Here is a 15,000-nt window from a genome sequence, read left to right as displayed (position 1 = left end):
TTTTGTACTAGGACTATGAAAACATAGAATATCTAAAAAAAAAGCTTAGAATCTCTTCTTTCATCTGAAAGAAAAAGTGAGTTGATACCATGCTCCGTTCTTTAGCTAGAGGAGTTTGAATACAGCTTGGTATGCACCAAAAAGAGGCCTTTTTCTTCAGAAGCTGAGATATGAGCGTTTTAGTAAATGACACACATTTAGAGGCATAACTTGATTTCAAAAGTGTTTCAAATTTATTTCGCGCCTTCATTGACATCAGTCATGTAAACAATACTTGTTTATATAAAAAAAAAAAATTGCTTTTGATCGTACATTTATTGCTCTGTTTCGCTCCAAAGTGCTCAATTCAAACAACATTTTTCACTATATATTTTTTTTCTTCATTTTTTTTTTCAAATAATAATAAATAATAATAATTCAAAGTTGATGTGCAACATCAATATATTCATCGAGAGCGTCATTTTCCAAACTTTTTGCCCACACAATTCAAAATCTCAATACTACATTCATAGCAGATCTACAAGCTTGCCTTTTTTTCTCTTATGCCATTTATGACATGAATCTCTAGGGAGTACAACAACAAATTGGTGCTATTAGAGCAAAATAAATAAATAAAAGTAAAACATCTGCCTGGCATGAAGCAGTATGAATAGGCAGGTTGAGGTTGATAGGTTGAACAACATAGTAGCAGCTGCTTCACAAAGTGCTTTCAAAGTCATTTCAAACTAAACGTAACTACATCAAATAATAAATACTAATCATTCAAATCAATAAATTGAGTGCAATCAGTGCAAATAAATACATAAACAAAAATAAGTGTTTATTTTAGGATGAGTTGTTGGAGGAAATCTGCACTCAAACCAACCTCTATGCCTCACAGCAGCCGCGCAGTGACAAGAAGTATGGCAGATCAAAGAAGTGGAAAGCGGTGGATCTAAACGAGCTCAAGCGCTTCCTGGGGCTCTTTCTTCTGACAGGAATCAACCAAAAGCCTGAGCTCGAAATGTACTGGTCCACTGATGAGTACATCGAGGCCGCTGTCTTCCGGAAAGTCATGCCAAGGAACAGGTTCCAGGCCATTTTGAGCAACCTCCACTTCGTGGACAACACCATCCCCCGCCCTGTACCAAAAAAGCCCGAAGACGCAGACAAACTCTGGAGAGTCCGCCCAGTGCTGCAGTCCTTGCTGGCCAATTTCCAGGAGATGTACCTGCCGAGCGTGGACATCAGTCTTGATGAGGGAATGCTGTTGTGGCGGGGACGCCACAGTTCAAGGTCTATGCCCCACAGAAGCCGGTCAAGTACGGCATCAGGTCGTACATTTTGTGTGATTCAGCAACAGGCTACCTCCACAACATGCTGCCATACTGTAAGCGGAAGCAGACACTACCTGCCATCATAACACAACTCTTAGGCAGTTTAGCCGGATGTGGATATAGGCTCTATATGGACAACCTGTACAACTCGGTGGGGACGGCCATTATGCTCCTGGACAAGAAAAATACATACGTCTGCGGGACCCTTCGTAAGAAGCGAGGACAGCCACCAGCCATCGCAGATGTTACCCCTGCAAAGCTGCCACTGGGGTCCACCATCTCTCGCCACTCCAGGGACGTGATGGTACTGGCATGGCGAGCCAAGAAAACAAAAATCGTCACGATGATCTCCACCTTGCACCCTGATGGCATGCTGCCCGTGTCCAGGAAGGAGAAACATCACAGGAAGACTGAGCTCGAACCCGGAGTTCCAGCTGTGAAGGGGATGTCCTGTGAATTATAGAAATAGATCATTACCATAAAATACTTTTTTCTTTCACACACACACACACACACACACACACACACACGATAATAATTCTTACCTGCACGACCAGCTCCACCAACCGCTCCACCAACTGCTCCCTCCTCCACCTCCTCCTCACCACTAGCATGCGACCCTGTGTAACATAACATATACTTTTTTTTAGATATTATGTCCATCTTTAGCAAAGCATTTATCATCCACAGACCACATGCATATATACACTGAATAAATAAATATGAGAGAATACATTTACCATTACCCTGGTTTTAGCATTTTTTCATTCCTGTGCTATAATTGACAATTCACTCACCCCTAATACCACACACACACAGCTCTTTGAGCTTGTAGATCTGCTATTTTTACACAATAAAAAAAAATCAATAGAGCCTAAACATAATCATCTCATAAGATAGATGCATGCATATACACACACACACACACACACACACACACACACACACACACACACACACACACACACACACACACACACACACACACACACACACACACCTGGTCGCGTATTACTTTCCCTGGTCGCATATTACTTTCCCACGATCTGGCACGATCAGGCTGTGGCCCGTCTTGAGTGACTGTATGTGGCTGTATGTGAGCAACGAACCACAGGTTGAGAACCGCAGCCACATACAGTCACTCAAAACGGGCCACAGCCTGTCGTCTATGTTGCCAGATCGTGGGAAAGTAATACGCAACCAGGTCTATGAAAACGAGCCCACAAGAAGCGAATAGCCGAGTATTAGGCCACATGGGCACTTCAAACATATCTAAAAAAAGGTGAAAATAGTCCATCTACAAGATCACAACCACAATTACCATAATTTCCAAGCAGATTTACAGAAAAACAAGTCCAGTGTGGCTTAGCAGACCTAGCCCTGAAACAGATACAAGTGTCATGTGAACCATGGCTTAGCAAACTGGCAACGCGGGCAACGACGATAGTTTACTTTTCTGCATTGAATCAACTAAACGCACGGTCAGATGAAGTAGTAACGAATACAACTCGATCAAATCAACTTGTAACACATAAAACGATAAAGAAAAGTATGCTTACCACTGGAAAAAAGACTGTTGCCCCGACTGAGAGCCGCCGCCGGCCGGTTCCCAAGCCGAGCCCTCGGCTCTTGGATAAACTTTTTGAAAATGCACAGAAAGAGGGCTTCGCGCATGCCCCTTTTGTAGGTTTCCGATCTCAGGACACCTGTTATTTTTCCACCGTGGCTTTGATCTGAGGTCACAATAACCTGGATCCAGATCCGAGTGCGAGCATTGACGTGCACACCCTCCCTTCCCCCATAGAGCGGCTGCTGCTATTCGGTGATTACAGGCAGTCAGAGTGCATGGATGCGCGTGCACATTACCAGCGTGGAATGTGATGTGCACACGCTTCCTTTTGTTGACTGCAGCGCAGCTGAGGGAGAGAGAGAGAGAGAGAGAGCGATCGCTCGGATTCAACTTTAGGTTTGCCTGATCACTGCTTTAGATGATGTTTTGTGTGATCACATGTTCAGATTTTTTTATTTTATTTACAAAACAACAATATTGGCGGCGCGATCAGTCAGTTTATCAAAGGGGTAACATGCTGTGTGTTTGTGTTATGATCTGTGGGAAAGGTTGCTGCTGCGGGTGCACGTTACGAGTGCGAGCATTGACGTGCACACCCTCCCTTCCCCCATAGAGCCAGCTGCTTGCTATTCAGTGATTACAGGCAGTCAGAGTGCATGGATGCGCGTGCACATTACCAGCGTGGAATGTGATGTGCACACGCTTCCACAACGAACCTGCCATGCGGCTTTGTTGATTACTGCAGCCCAGCTGAGGCAGAGAGAGAGAGAGAGTGATTACTGGGATTAAACTTTAGATTTGGGACCCCTGATCACTGCTTTAGATGTTTTGTGTGATCACATGTTCAGATTTTTTTTTTTTTTTACTTCTACGTCATTTTCATGTAAGAGATTAACCAACAAAGTGCCTGAGGGGTTAATCTAATGTAAACCATTAAAAAGACGTTGGCCCGTAGGACTACGGGCTTGGCACTTAACGGTTGGATTTAACGGCCCGTAGGACTACGGGCTTGGCAGTCAATGTGTTAACAACAAGGACATCAGGGGTGTTAGCTGAAATGTTAGAGAACACAGAATCATCATTACACAGGCTAAACATGTTATAATGTTAGAGCACACAGAATCATCATTACACAGGTTAAACATGTTATAATGTTAGAGAACACAGAATCATCATTACACAGGTTAAACATGTTATAATGTTAGAGAACACAGAATCATCATTACACAGGTTAAACATGTTATAATGTTAGAGAACACAGAATCATCATTACACAGGTTAAACATGTTATAATGTTAGAGAACACAGAATCATCATTACACAGGTTAAACATGTTATAATGTTAGAGAACACAGAATCATCATTACACAGGTTAAACATGTTATAATGTTAGAGAACACAGAATCATCATTACACAGGTTAAACATGTTATAATGTTAGAGAACACAGAATCATCGTTACACAGGTTAAACATGTTATAATGTTAGAGAACACAGAATCATCGTTACACAGGTTAAACATGTTATAATGTTAGAGAACACAGAATCATCATTACACAGGTTAAACATGTTATAATGTTAGAGAACACAGTGATGCGCCAGGCACTCCACTCCAAGAGGGGAGTGTCTTTGTTCAATATGTCCTATTGCCCAGAGGGTACATACCAGGGCAGGAATTTCACGGCGGCCACGGCGGCCATGGCCGTCGTTGCCCCTCTCATTGGCCGTGTGCCCCTCGAATAATGACATGCCTTGACGGCCACAGTGGCCGTGGTGCCCCAGCTGCGCCCAGCAACTGATTTCACAGTTTTTCCTCTGCGCGATTTTTTTTTTTTAGACACCAGTCCCTTTGGTTGAGCTGCGCAGCTACAACATGCACAGTGGTAGGTAGGTTTGATTTTGAGCCTCCTATAGAACCTTCGGAATCCCGCAACACCGTGTTATAGACACAAAAGCATTACCGGGCCAAACAGGAGATAAATCTAACGCAGCCTGAACTAATCAATGGTAGGTTTGATTTCTAGCCTGAGAGAGAGAGAGAGAGAGAGGATTCCGTAGTACTACAGACCGATGTGCCCCGATGTTTTTTTCAACAGCAAAATATAGATGAATACATCTAATAAAATACAGCAAAATCCCCAAATTATGAGTCTTAATATAAAGCAAGCAATGTCTACAACAATGTTCTAATTGGGAGGTGTATTTCAGCAGCTAGAAAGTGACAGTTTTAGTCCGTTGTTTGGTGCGCAACACAGCCCTCGTTAAGTGAATTGCTTTCACCTGCTGCTGCAGTGTGCAGAGTGTGCGCAACAGGGCATATCTCCGCCAAGCCAGGGTGACATACCCAGGCCCATGAAATTCATATGCAGGCATAGTAGCCAATTAGAATGAAATCTGCAAAAACGGACTCATATACTGATACAGAACCATATATTGGCTATAGGCTATATTATGGCTGTCGGGTGGAAATCTTGTATGTTCCTTTTTTATTAAAACAATTTAAAATCGTGAAAATAGCCAATCTACAAGCTGTAATTATTAATAATTAAGAAATACTATATTTTAAAGAGTGAAAAATCAACCAAAGTCATTATTAGTGCAAGTTCAATCACATTTCATTTGAATGAAAATAACTTGTGGGGAAAATACATAATCCAGGTCTTCAACAGGGGGTCCGCGACCCCTAGGGTGTCCATGAAGGTACTGCAGGGGGTCCGCGACCCCTAGGGGGTCCGCGAAGGTACTGCAGGGGGTCCGCGAAATTGCTGTTTGATTAAAACATATTTTTGTTTTTAAAAACTTTAAAAACTTTTTTCTTTTTTTTTCAAAAATGTAAATTTGTCTTTAAACATAACATGACACATTTTAATAGCTTAGTAATGAATGCACAATAACATGGTATGTTTATACATATTTTGTAGAGAAAGATCAGTGGTGTCAGTTCAGCAAAAGCTAAGGCAGGCCTATGGCAAGGTTAGGGTTGCCAACTCCCAGAGATTAAAATAAGGGACATCTATCCTTTTTTTAGGGGGTCAACCCCCCCAAAACCCCTGAAATGCATAGCAACTATATATGCATTATACCTATAACACAATGCAAACACAATGGTCTTACACCTGCATTAAGCTACTATTCATGATTTTTTTTTCTCTTTTTTTTTCTGGAGCCAAGGTATGGCACCTGCCATACCTTGGCTCCAGAAAAACCCAATTGCCCTTGAGAAAGGTCCTTTTGCACACCTACTGGGTCAACCTGTGCGTAGGAGCAGGCAATTTTTTCATGTTTATTTATATAAAACACAATTTTATACATAGATATATGATATATATAGTAGCCTACCCCCTACCCTACAAGGTAGGGGGTCCCTGCTCCATCACCCCATCAGTTTGGGGGTCCCTGGCCTGAAAAGGTTGAAGAGGTTAGAGGTTAGAATCTGTGAATCTAGTGATTAATGTGACCCCTACTTCAGTCAGTGAAGTCCAGGGCTGAATGTGACATATTGAGACCTATATAACTAAATATTGGTCATTTGCCAACACATTATTTTGTGAAATAAATCGGTTATATTTCACAGATAGTTATACAATTCTTATAATATATTAAAATACAATCATCCTTAACCTTCAAGTTAAATGCATTATTTCCGTGGACTTAAAAATCAATTTTGGACTTAAACATTTTTTTTTTTTGGATGGCCTTCCTGCCCTGGCATTTGGCCTTTGTGCCCTCCAAAAAATTACAACGCCAAAGGCCAAGTGGCCTTGCCCCTAAAATGACGAAATTCCAGGCCTGGTACATACACAACATTAGACTAGGATCACATCAGCTCAAAACCAGCATATTTATTCATTTCAATACAGCGATACACAGGAACAACACTGTGAAATATGTGAACCAATAATGCAAGACAAGTGAAATCAAATACTCAACGTATCAGATGATTGTTTCGTAAAGGGTCAAGAGCGTTTAGTCCACACAGGGAAAGGAAGGAGAGGCGCCTCGGATGCACGAACACAGAGTCAGTAGTAAAACCAAAGTCTGCAAGATCGCGGAGAATTCTAATGTAACAGGATGTGTAATGCTACTATATACTACAGGAAACCAGTGAGGGGCCATCCCCAAAAAGGGAGTTTGGATTGGATAGTTTAGAAATGCACGTCAGTGGCATAAGGTGTGCTAAGTGGTTTCCGTGTTAAGTACTCAAGTCTGTTGTTAGGGCACACGTGGAGCCAAGACAGCAAGGGTTAAGAGGTGCATGTCAACTTTCTAGCAAAAAACACCACTATGCATACGGTGCAGACAGGATGTGGACACCACTATGCATACGGTGCAGACAGGATGTGGACACCACTATGCATACGGTGCAGACAGGATGTGGACACCACTATGCATACGGTGCAGACAGGATGTGGACAGTCAGACAGTTTCTGATCAGAGTTTCAGGCTGTCTGGTATTTAAATTCAGCCTACAGCTTGCATCCTGTTTTTACACAATTTAAGCATGTTTTTGTCACGTAGGCACTTTATGTCAATGTTTTTAGTTAAGCATGTGCAAATGGAAATTTCCATTTGTCATGACATTAGAATATGCAGGGGACAAAAATATAAAGTGTTATTCAACTTTTGAAATGGATGCTGATAAAATAGGTACCATATTTTCCCATCAACAGAATCATCATTACACAGGCTAAACATGTTATAATGTTAGAGAACACAGAATCATCGTTACACAGGCTAAACATGTTATAATGTTAGAGAACACAGAATCATCGTTACACAGGCTAAACATGTTATAATGTTAGAGAACACAGAATCATCGTTACACAGGTTAAACATGTTATAATGTTAGAGAACACAGAATCATCATTACACAGGTTAAACATGTTATAATGTTAGAGAACACAGAATCATCATTACACAGGTTAAACATGTTATAATGTTAGAGAACACAGAATCATCATTACACAGGTTAAACATGTTATAATGTTAGAGAACACAGAATCATCATTACACAGGTTAAACATGTTATAATGTTAGAGAACACAGAATCATCATTACACAGGTTAAACATGTTATAATGTTAGAGAACACAGAATCATCATTACACAGGTTAAACATGTTATAATGTTAGAGAACACAGAATCATCATTACACAGGCTAAACATGTTATAATGTTAGAGAACACAGAATCATCATTACACAGGTTAAACATGTTATAATGTTAGAGAACACAGAATCATCGTTACACAGGTTAAACATGTTATAATGTTAGAGAACATAGAATCATCATTACACAGGCTAAACATGTTATAATGTTAGAGAACACAGAATCATCATTACACAGGTTAAACATGTTATAATGTTAGAGAACACAGAATCATCATTACACAGGTTAAACATGTTATAATGTTAGAGCACACAGAATCATCATTACACAGGTTAAACATGTTATAATGTTAGAGAACACAGAATCATCATTACACAGGTTAAACATGTTATAATGTTAGAGAACACAGAATCATCATTACACAGGTTAAACATGTTATAATGTTAGAGAACACAGAATCATCATTACACAGGTTAAACATGTTATAATGTTAGAGAACACAGAATCATCATTACACAGGTTAAACATGTTATAATGTTAGAGCACACAGAATCATCATTACACAGGTTAAACATGTTATAATGTTAGAGAACACAGAATCATCATTACACAGGTTAAACATGTTATAATGTTAGAGAACACAGAATCATCATTACACAGGTTAAACATGTTATAATGTTAGAGAACATAGAATCATCATTACACAGGTTAAACATGTTATAATGTTAGAGAACACAGAATCATCATTACACAGGTTAAACATGTTATAATGTTAGAGAACACAGAATCATCATTACACAGGTTAAACATGTTATAATGTTAGAGAACACAGAATCATCGTTACACAGGCTAAACATGTTATAATGTTAGAGAACACAGAATCATCATTACACAGGTTAAACATGTTATAATGTTAGAGAACACAGAATCATCATTACACAGGTTAAACATGTTATAATGTTAGAGAACACAGAATCATCATTACACAGGTTAAACATGTTATAATGTTAGAGAACACAGAATCATCATTACACAGGTTAAACATGTTAGTCCTTGGGCCAAACCCCAAAATCTCACATATCGCTACCACCTGGGATGGCAAATTCTAGTTGGGATTTTTTTATTCCTATACATCCCTAGATATTATTTTTGTATGATAGACCTTCCTGAGGCCCAGCTAAATTGGGGTTATCAGCTGCTAAAGTTACCACCCCCCCCATTGAAAAATGGCATTTTAGACACATGTGCATATCTTGGTATTGGCTCACGTTCAGGGCATATTACAATGTTTTATATTTTATGTTTGGTATCATTTTTAAGGGGACACTTTGAGCTTTCATTCGAGCCCTTTGGTGACTATGTATGATAAGTACAGTGGTCACTGGAGCTCTTCAAACCTTTAATAACCTTTTTTTTCTCACAATTTCCGCCTAAACCATATATTTTCTTTTAGTTCTGTGGCATCAAGAAACATCAGAGACACAAAACACAACAACTGGAATACTGACATGACCCTAAGGATTCAGGAAATGTATAATTTACCCATAGTATTTCATTCTGGGGTGGTAATTTTCAGCCTTATCTTAAACAAGCACTTTTTATGAGAAATAGACCGGTCAATAGGCATATAAGAAAGAGTACCACTAAACCTCCCTAAACATTGATAGAAAAGGGTTTTCAATAGATTCTGGTACCTTTAGGCATGCTTGAGAACATCCCAAATATCCAGGAAAATATACTTAGCAGAAAGGCATCATTTTCAAGATGCCATCCAAGATGGTCATGCAGTTCTGGGCAAGAACCATGCAGTGTTTTGCATTCAGTACAAATATGTAATTTCTGCCTATTGTAAAAAGGAGACCACTTCTAGGAGAGGAGACTGCATCTATAGCTGTATGAGACCACTGTACTGTATCTAGAAACCACTGTACTGTACTGAATATATTGGAAGTGGTCTGTAGACCACTCTACTGCATCTGTAGACCACTGTAGTGCATCTGTAGACCACTCTACTGCATCTGTAGACCACTCTAGTGCATCTGTAGACCACTGTAGTGCATCTGTAGACCACTCTACTGCATCTGTAGACCACTCTAGTGCATCTGTAGACCACTCTACTGCATCTGTAGACCCCTCTACTGCATCTGTAGACCACTCTACTGCATCTGTAGACCACTGTAGTGCATCTGTAGACCCCTCTACTGCATCTGTAGACCACTCTACTGCATCTGTAGACCACTGTAGTGCATCTGTAGACCCCTCTACTGCATCTGTAGATCACTCTAGTGCAGACCACCACACTGTATCTATTGCTATCTGAGACCACTTTACTGTATCTAGAGACCACTGTATTGTGTATATATACACCACTGTACTGCATCTATAGCTATATGAGACCACTGTATTGCATCTAGACCACTGTGCTGCATCTATATCCCACTGTACTGAATCTATAAACCACTTTACTGCATATATAGACCATTGTACTGCATCTAAAGACCACTGTACTGCATCTATAGACTAGCTACTGTATCTATAGACTGCTGTACTGTATCGATAGGCCACTGTAGTGCATCTGTGTAGACCATGTAGTGCATCTGTAGACCCCTGTCGTGATCTGTAGACCCCTCTAGTGTGTCTGTAGACCCCTCTAGTATGTCTGTAGACTACTGTCTTGATCTGTAGACATCCCTGGACACTGATACTGCATCTGTAGACCCCTCTACTGCATCTGTAGACCACTCTAGTGCATCTGTAGACCACTCTAGTGCATCTGTAGACCACTCTACTGCATCTGTAGACCACTATACTGCATCTGTAGACCCCTCTACTGCATCTGTAGACCCCTATACTGCATCTGTAGACCCCTCTACTGCATCTGTAGACCCCTATACTGCATCTGTAGACCCCTATACTGCATCTGTAGACCACTGTAGTGCATCTGTAGACCACTCTACAGCATCTGTAGACCCCTCTACTGCATCTGTAGACCACTCTACTGCATCTGTAGACCCCTCTACTGCATCTGTAGACCACTCTACTGCATCTGTAGACCACTCTACTGCATCTGTAGACCCCTCTACTGCATCTGTAGACCACTCTACTGCATCTGTAGACCACTGTAGTGCATCTGTAGACCCCTCTACTGCATCTGTAGACCACTCTAGTGCATCTGTAGACCCCTCTACTGCATCTGTAGACCACTCTACTGCATCTGTAGACCACTGTAGTGCATCTGTAGACCACTCTACTGCATCTGTAGACCCCTCTACTGCATCTGTAGACCACTCTACTGCATCTGTAGACCACTGCAGTGCATCTGTAGACCCCTCTACTGCATCTGTAGACCAATCTAGTGCATCTGTAGACCCCTCTACTGCATCTGTAGACCACTCTACTGCATCTGTAGACCACTGTAGTGCATCTGTAGACCCCTCTACTGCATCTGTAGACCACTCTACTGCATCTGTAGACCCCTCTACTGCATCTGTAGACCACTGTAGTGCATCTGTAGACCCCTCTACTGCATCTGTAGACCACTCTAGTGCATCTGTAGACCACTCTAGTGCATCTGTAGACCCCTCTACTGCATCTGTAGACCACTCTACTGCATCTGTAGACCACTGTAGTGCATCTTTAGACCACTCTACTGCATCTGTAGATCACTCTAGTGCATCTGTAGATCACTGTACTGCATCTACCGAGCCTTTGTGGCGACATAGTCATGTTAAATGTGCTTTATATATACATGTTTAAAGCTGTGTTGAGTTGAGATGCAGTATAGTGGTCTATAGATACAGTACAGTGGTCAATGTATCTGGTCTATAAATGCAGTACAATGGTCTATACATGCAGTACAGTAGTTTATAGATTCAGTACAGTGGGATTGGATGCAGCACAGTGGTTTATAGATTCAGTACAGTGGGATATAGATGCAGCACAGTGGTCTAGATGCAATACAGTGGTCTCATATATGCAGTACAGTGGTCTCATGTAGCAATAGATGCAGTACAGTGGTATATATACAATACAGTGGTCTCTAGATACAGTAAAGTGGTCTCATATAGCAATAGATACGGTGCGGTGGTATATATACAATACAGTGGTCTCTAGATACATTAAAGTGGTCTCATATAGCAATAGATACAGTGGGGTGGTCTAGATACAGTACAGTGGTTTCTAGATACAGTACAGTGGTCTCATACAGCTATAGATGCAGTCTCCTCTCCTAGAAGTGGTCTCCTTTTTACAATAGGCAGAAATTACATATTTGTACTGCATGCAAAACACTGCATGGTTCTTGCCCAGAACTGCATGAGATAGGCATACATTTGGCATGTCTGTACAGGAGAGGCTTGTAGGTATCCATGTAACCCATTTTCATTCACATATATTGAGGTGACAGCTCAAGGGACCATTTGGAAAATGGTGATGGTCGTTTTTCCCTCGCCAAAATGTTGTCTTAACTTTGAATCATTAGGTATTTATCCCCCTTCCCGACAAGGTAGCATGACAAGGTTGGTCCCATTGGAAACCTGAGGTTGTCTGGAATCAAATGGTATCTCTATCTTTGGGCTACGTCTAAATTTGAGTGTTCCACAGTCTCCGAAAGACGGTCTCGCCGGCGTTCCAGCCAGCCATCCCGCAGGTCTCATAGGGTTAATAAAACATTGAAAAAAACACACTTGGGACCACTTTTTTTCTTGGGATCATCAAAATCCCAATATTAGAGGTCCTATGGATGCCAAAAATCAAAACTAGAAAAAAAAATAAGCAGTCGCGCGTGGACCCCTCCTAGGGCCTCTACTACTTCAGCTTTGATTCCTGAAAAAACTGCTCCACCACCAAATAGGCCACACCCACTTCATCAACTACTTTAATTGGACACAGGTTTGTTTAATTTATTAAAAAAAAGGAGCAGTGTGATGTCCAAAAAGTGTGTTATATAACTTTTAATATGTTGTTGGCTATGAATGAAAATCCGCCTATAGAGAAAAATAACAACATGTCAAAAAATATAAAAAGCTGCTCCTATGGAAAGTCTATCATATTTTTATTTACTTATATTGGCCCAAAAAACAATTTAGTATAGGTAAGGTTTTGCCAACTTTGTGGTAGCGATATCTCGTCTGGCCCAAGGACTATGTTATAATGTTAGAGAACACAGAATCATCATTACACAGGTTAAACATGTTATAATGTTAGAGAACACAGAATCATCATTACACAGGCTAAACATGTTATAATGTTAGAGAACACAGAATCATTATTACACAGGCTAAACATGTTATAATGTTAGAGAACACAGAATCATCATTACACAGGTTAAACATGTTATAATGTTAGAGAACACAGAATCATCATTACACAGGTTAAACATGCTATAATGTTAGAGAACACAGAATCATCATTACACAGGTTAAACATGTTATAATGTTAGAGAACACAGAATCATCATTACACAGGTTAAACATGCTCGGCTTCACAGTAGAATGCTTATACAGCATGATGGAGGACCTGAAAATAGAAGTGATATCTTTTGATATCAAATCCACTATTCTGTCATGCCTACTTATGTAGAGTCCCCTGTATACATGGCACCCATTTAAGATGTGGGACATGGTTTCAGCTGTTTGTTCATGACCATGATGTATACAGTGAGGAGCATGGTTGCCTGGAAACCAGATGGAGAGGTTAAGTTTAGATGGTAAAACCTGCAACCTCGCTTTCAGAGTAAAGACAACAATGCATTTGTCTAAAGCAACATTTTTAGCGGTGCCAGCCGCTCTACATTTGACCGTGTCTGTGTGTCCGTCCATCCGTCCGTCCGTCCGTCCGTCCGTCCGTATGTATGTTTGAGCACAGGGCTTTAAACAGCTATAACTCCAGTTTGCAACATGCCACCAAGTCCAAATTTGGCATGTGGACTTAGACCACCAATAGGGACGAGCATTAATTGCTGAAGCCCCGCCCCCTCTGTCTTCCCATTGTTTGGCCTTTAAACAGCCATAACTCAAGTTCGCAGCATGCTACGGAGTACACATTTTGTACATGGACTAAAACCACCAATAGGGACGAACTGTAATTACTTAAGCCCCGCCCCTTCTGTCTACCCATTGGCTGGGCTTTAAACAGCCATTATTCCAGTTTGCAGCATGCTACCAAGTACAAATTTGGTAAGTGGACTCAGACCACCAATAGGGACGAACTGAAATGAGTTAAGCCCCGCCCCAAAGGCACCGCTTCCTTCACACAGGGTGTGATCTTTGAACACAGAGTGGGAGACAGAATGGTCCGCAGCAGGGAGACATGCAGTCTTCCCTTGCAGTCTGTTGTGCCCATAAGAGGCGGCCTCGGGCATTAGTCAGTGTAGAGAGGGGGGGGGGGGGGGGGGACTTAGTCTCTCTGGAGAGAAGGAGACGAGTCCCGCTCCGCTTTCACATGGTTCTGGGTAATTAATAATGTTAATGCTGGAATGTCCCGCATTATAAGTACTGAATGTGTTGTCTGTCTGTCTGTCTGTCTGTCTGTCTGTCTGTCTGTCTGTCTGTCTGTCTGTCTGTCTGTCTAGTTGGTGAAGACGGTGGATTTAGATCCTAAAAGGAATTATCTGTTTGGCTTTCATCCACATGGTGAGTTTAAACATTTATTCATGTATTTTATTTATTAATAATGAATTAATAAATAAATCAATTCATTCATGTATTATGTCAATTATTTATGATGTTTAATATGATCTGTGTTGAGTCTAAACATGCATGTTGAGTCTAAACATTTTATATTTATGTGCAAAACCGAATGCTTCAATGTAATACTCTCTCTCGCTCTCTTTCTATGTATTGTCTATGTCTCTCTACCTCTCTAGGTGTATTGGTAGCAGGGGGTTTCTGTAACTTCTGCACAGAGGCCACAGGATTCAGCAGGTTGTTTCCTGGTCTTACGTCTCATCTGTTGATGTTACCGCTCTGGTTCAGGATACCTCTGTTCAGGGACTACATCATGTGTGGA

At 41.0% G+C, this 15,000-nt stretch overlaps 1 protein-coding gene across 2 annotated transcripts in view; it reads left to right on the top strand.

Annotated features, from left to right (window-relative positions):
- mogat3a (monoacylglycerol O-acyltransferase 3a) overlaps positions 1 to 15,000 on the top strand; it is a 32,215-nt gene that overhangs the window by 5,405 nt on the left and 11,810 nt on the right. For both annotated transcript variants that reach the window (XR_014599630.1, XM_084042747.1), the window contains exons 3-4: positions 14,564 to 14,624; positions 14,858 to 15,000. The exon at positions 14,858 to 15,000 is cut by the window's right edge and continues 1 nt beyond it. Coding sequence is in view for 1 of the 2 variants with exons in the window: in XM_084042747.1 (XP_083898873.1) it covers positions 14,564 to 14,624; positions 14,858 to 15,000 (204 nt within the window). In the remaining variant the exon portion in view is untranslated. The remainder of the gene's footprint in view (positions 1 to 14,563; positions 14,625 to 14,857) is intronic.

Source organism: Gymnoscopelus microlampas, assembly GCF_963454915.1.
Source record: "Gymnoscopelus microlampas genome assembly, chromosome: 19".
Taxonomy (NCBI): Eukaryota; Metazoa; Chordata; class Actinopteri; order Myctophiformes; family Myctophidae; genus Gymnoscopelus; species Gymnoscopelus microlampas.
The sequence above is the reverse complement of the archived record's forward strand: the minus strand, read 5'-3'. Positions and strand labels throughout refer to the sequence as shown.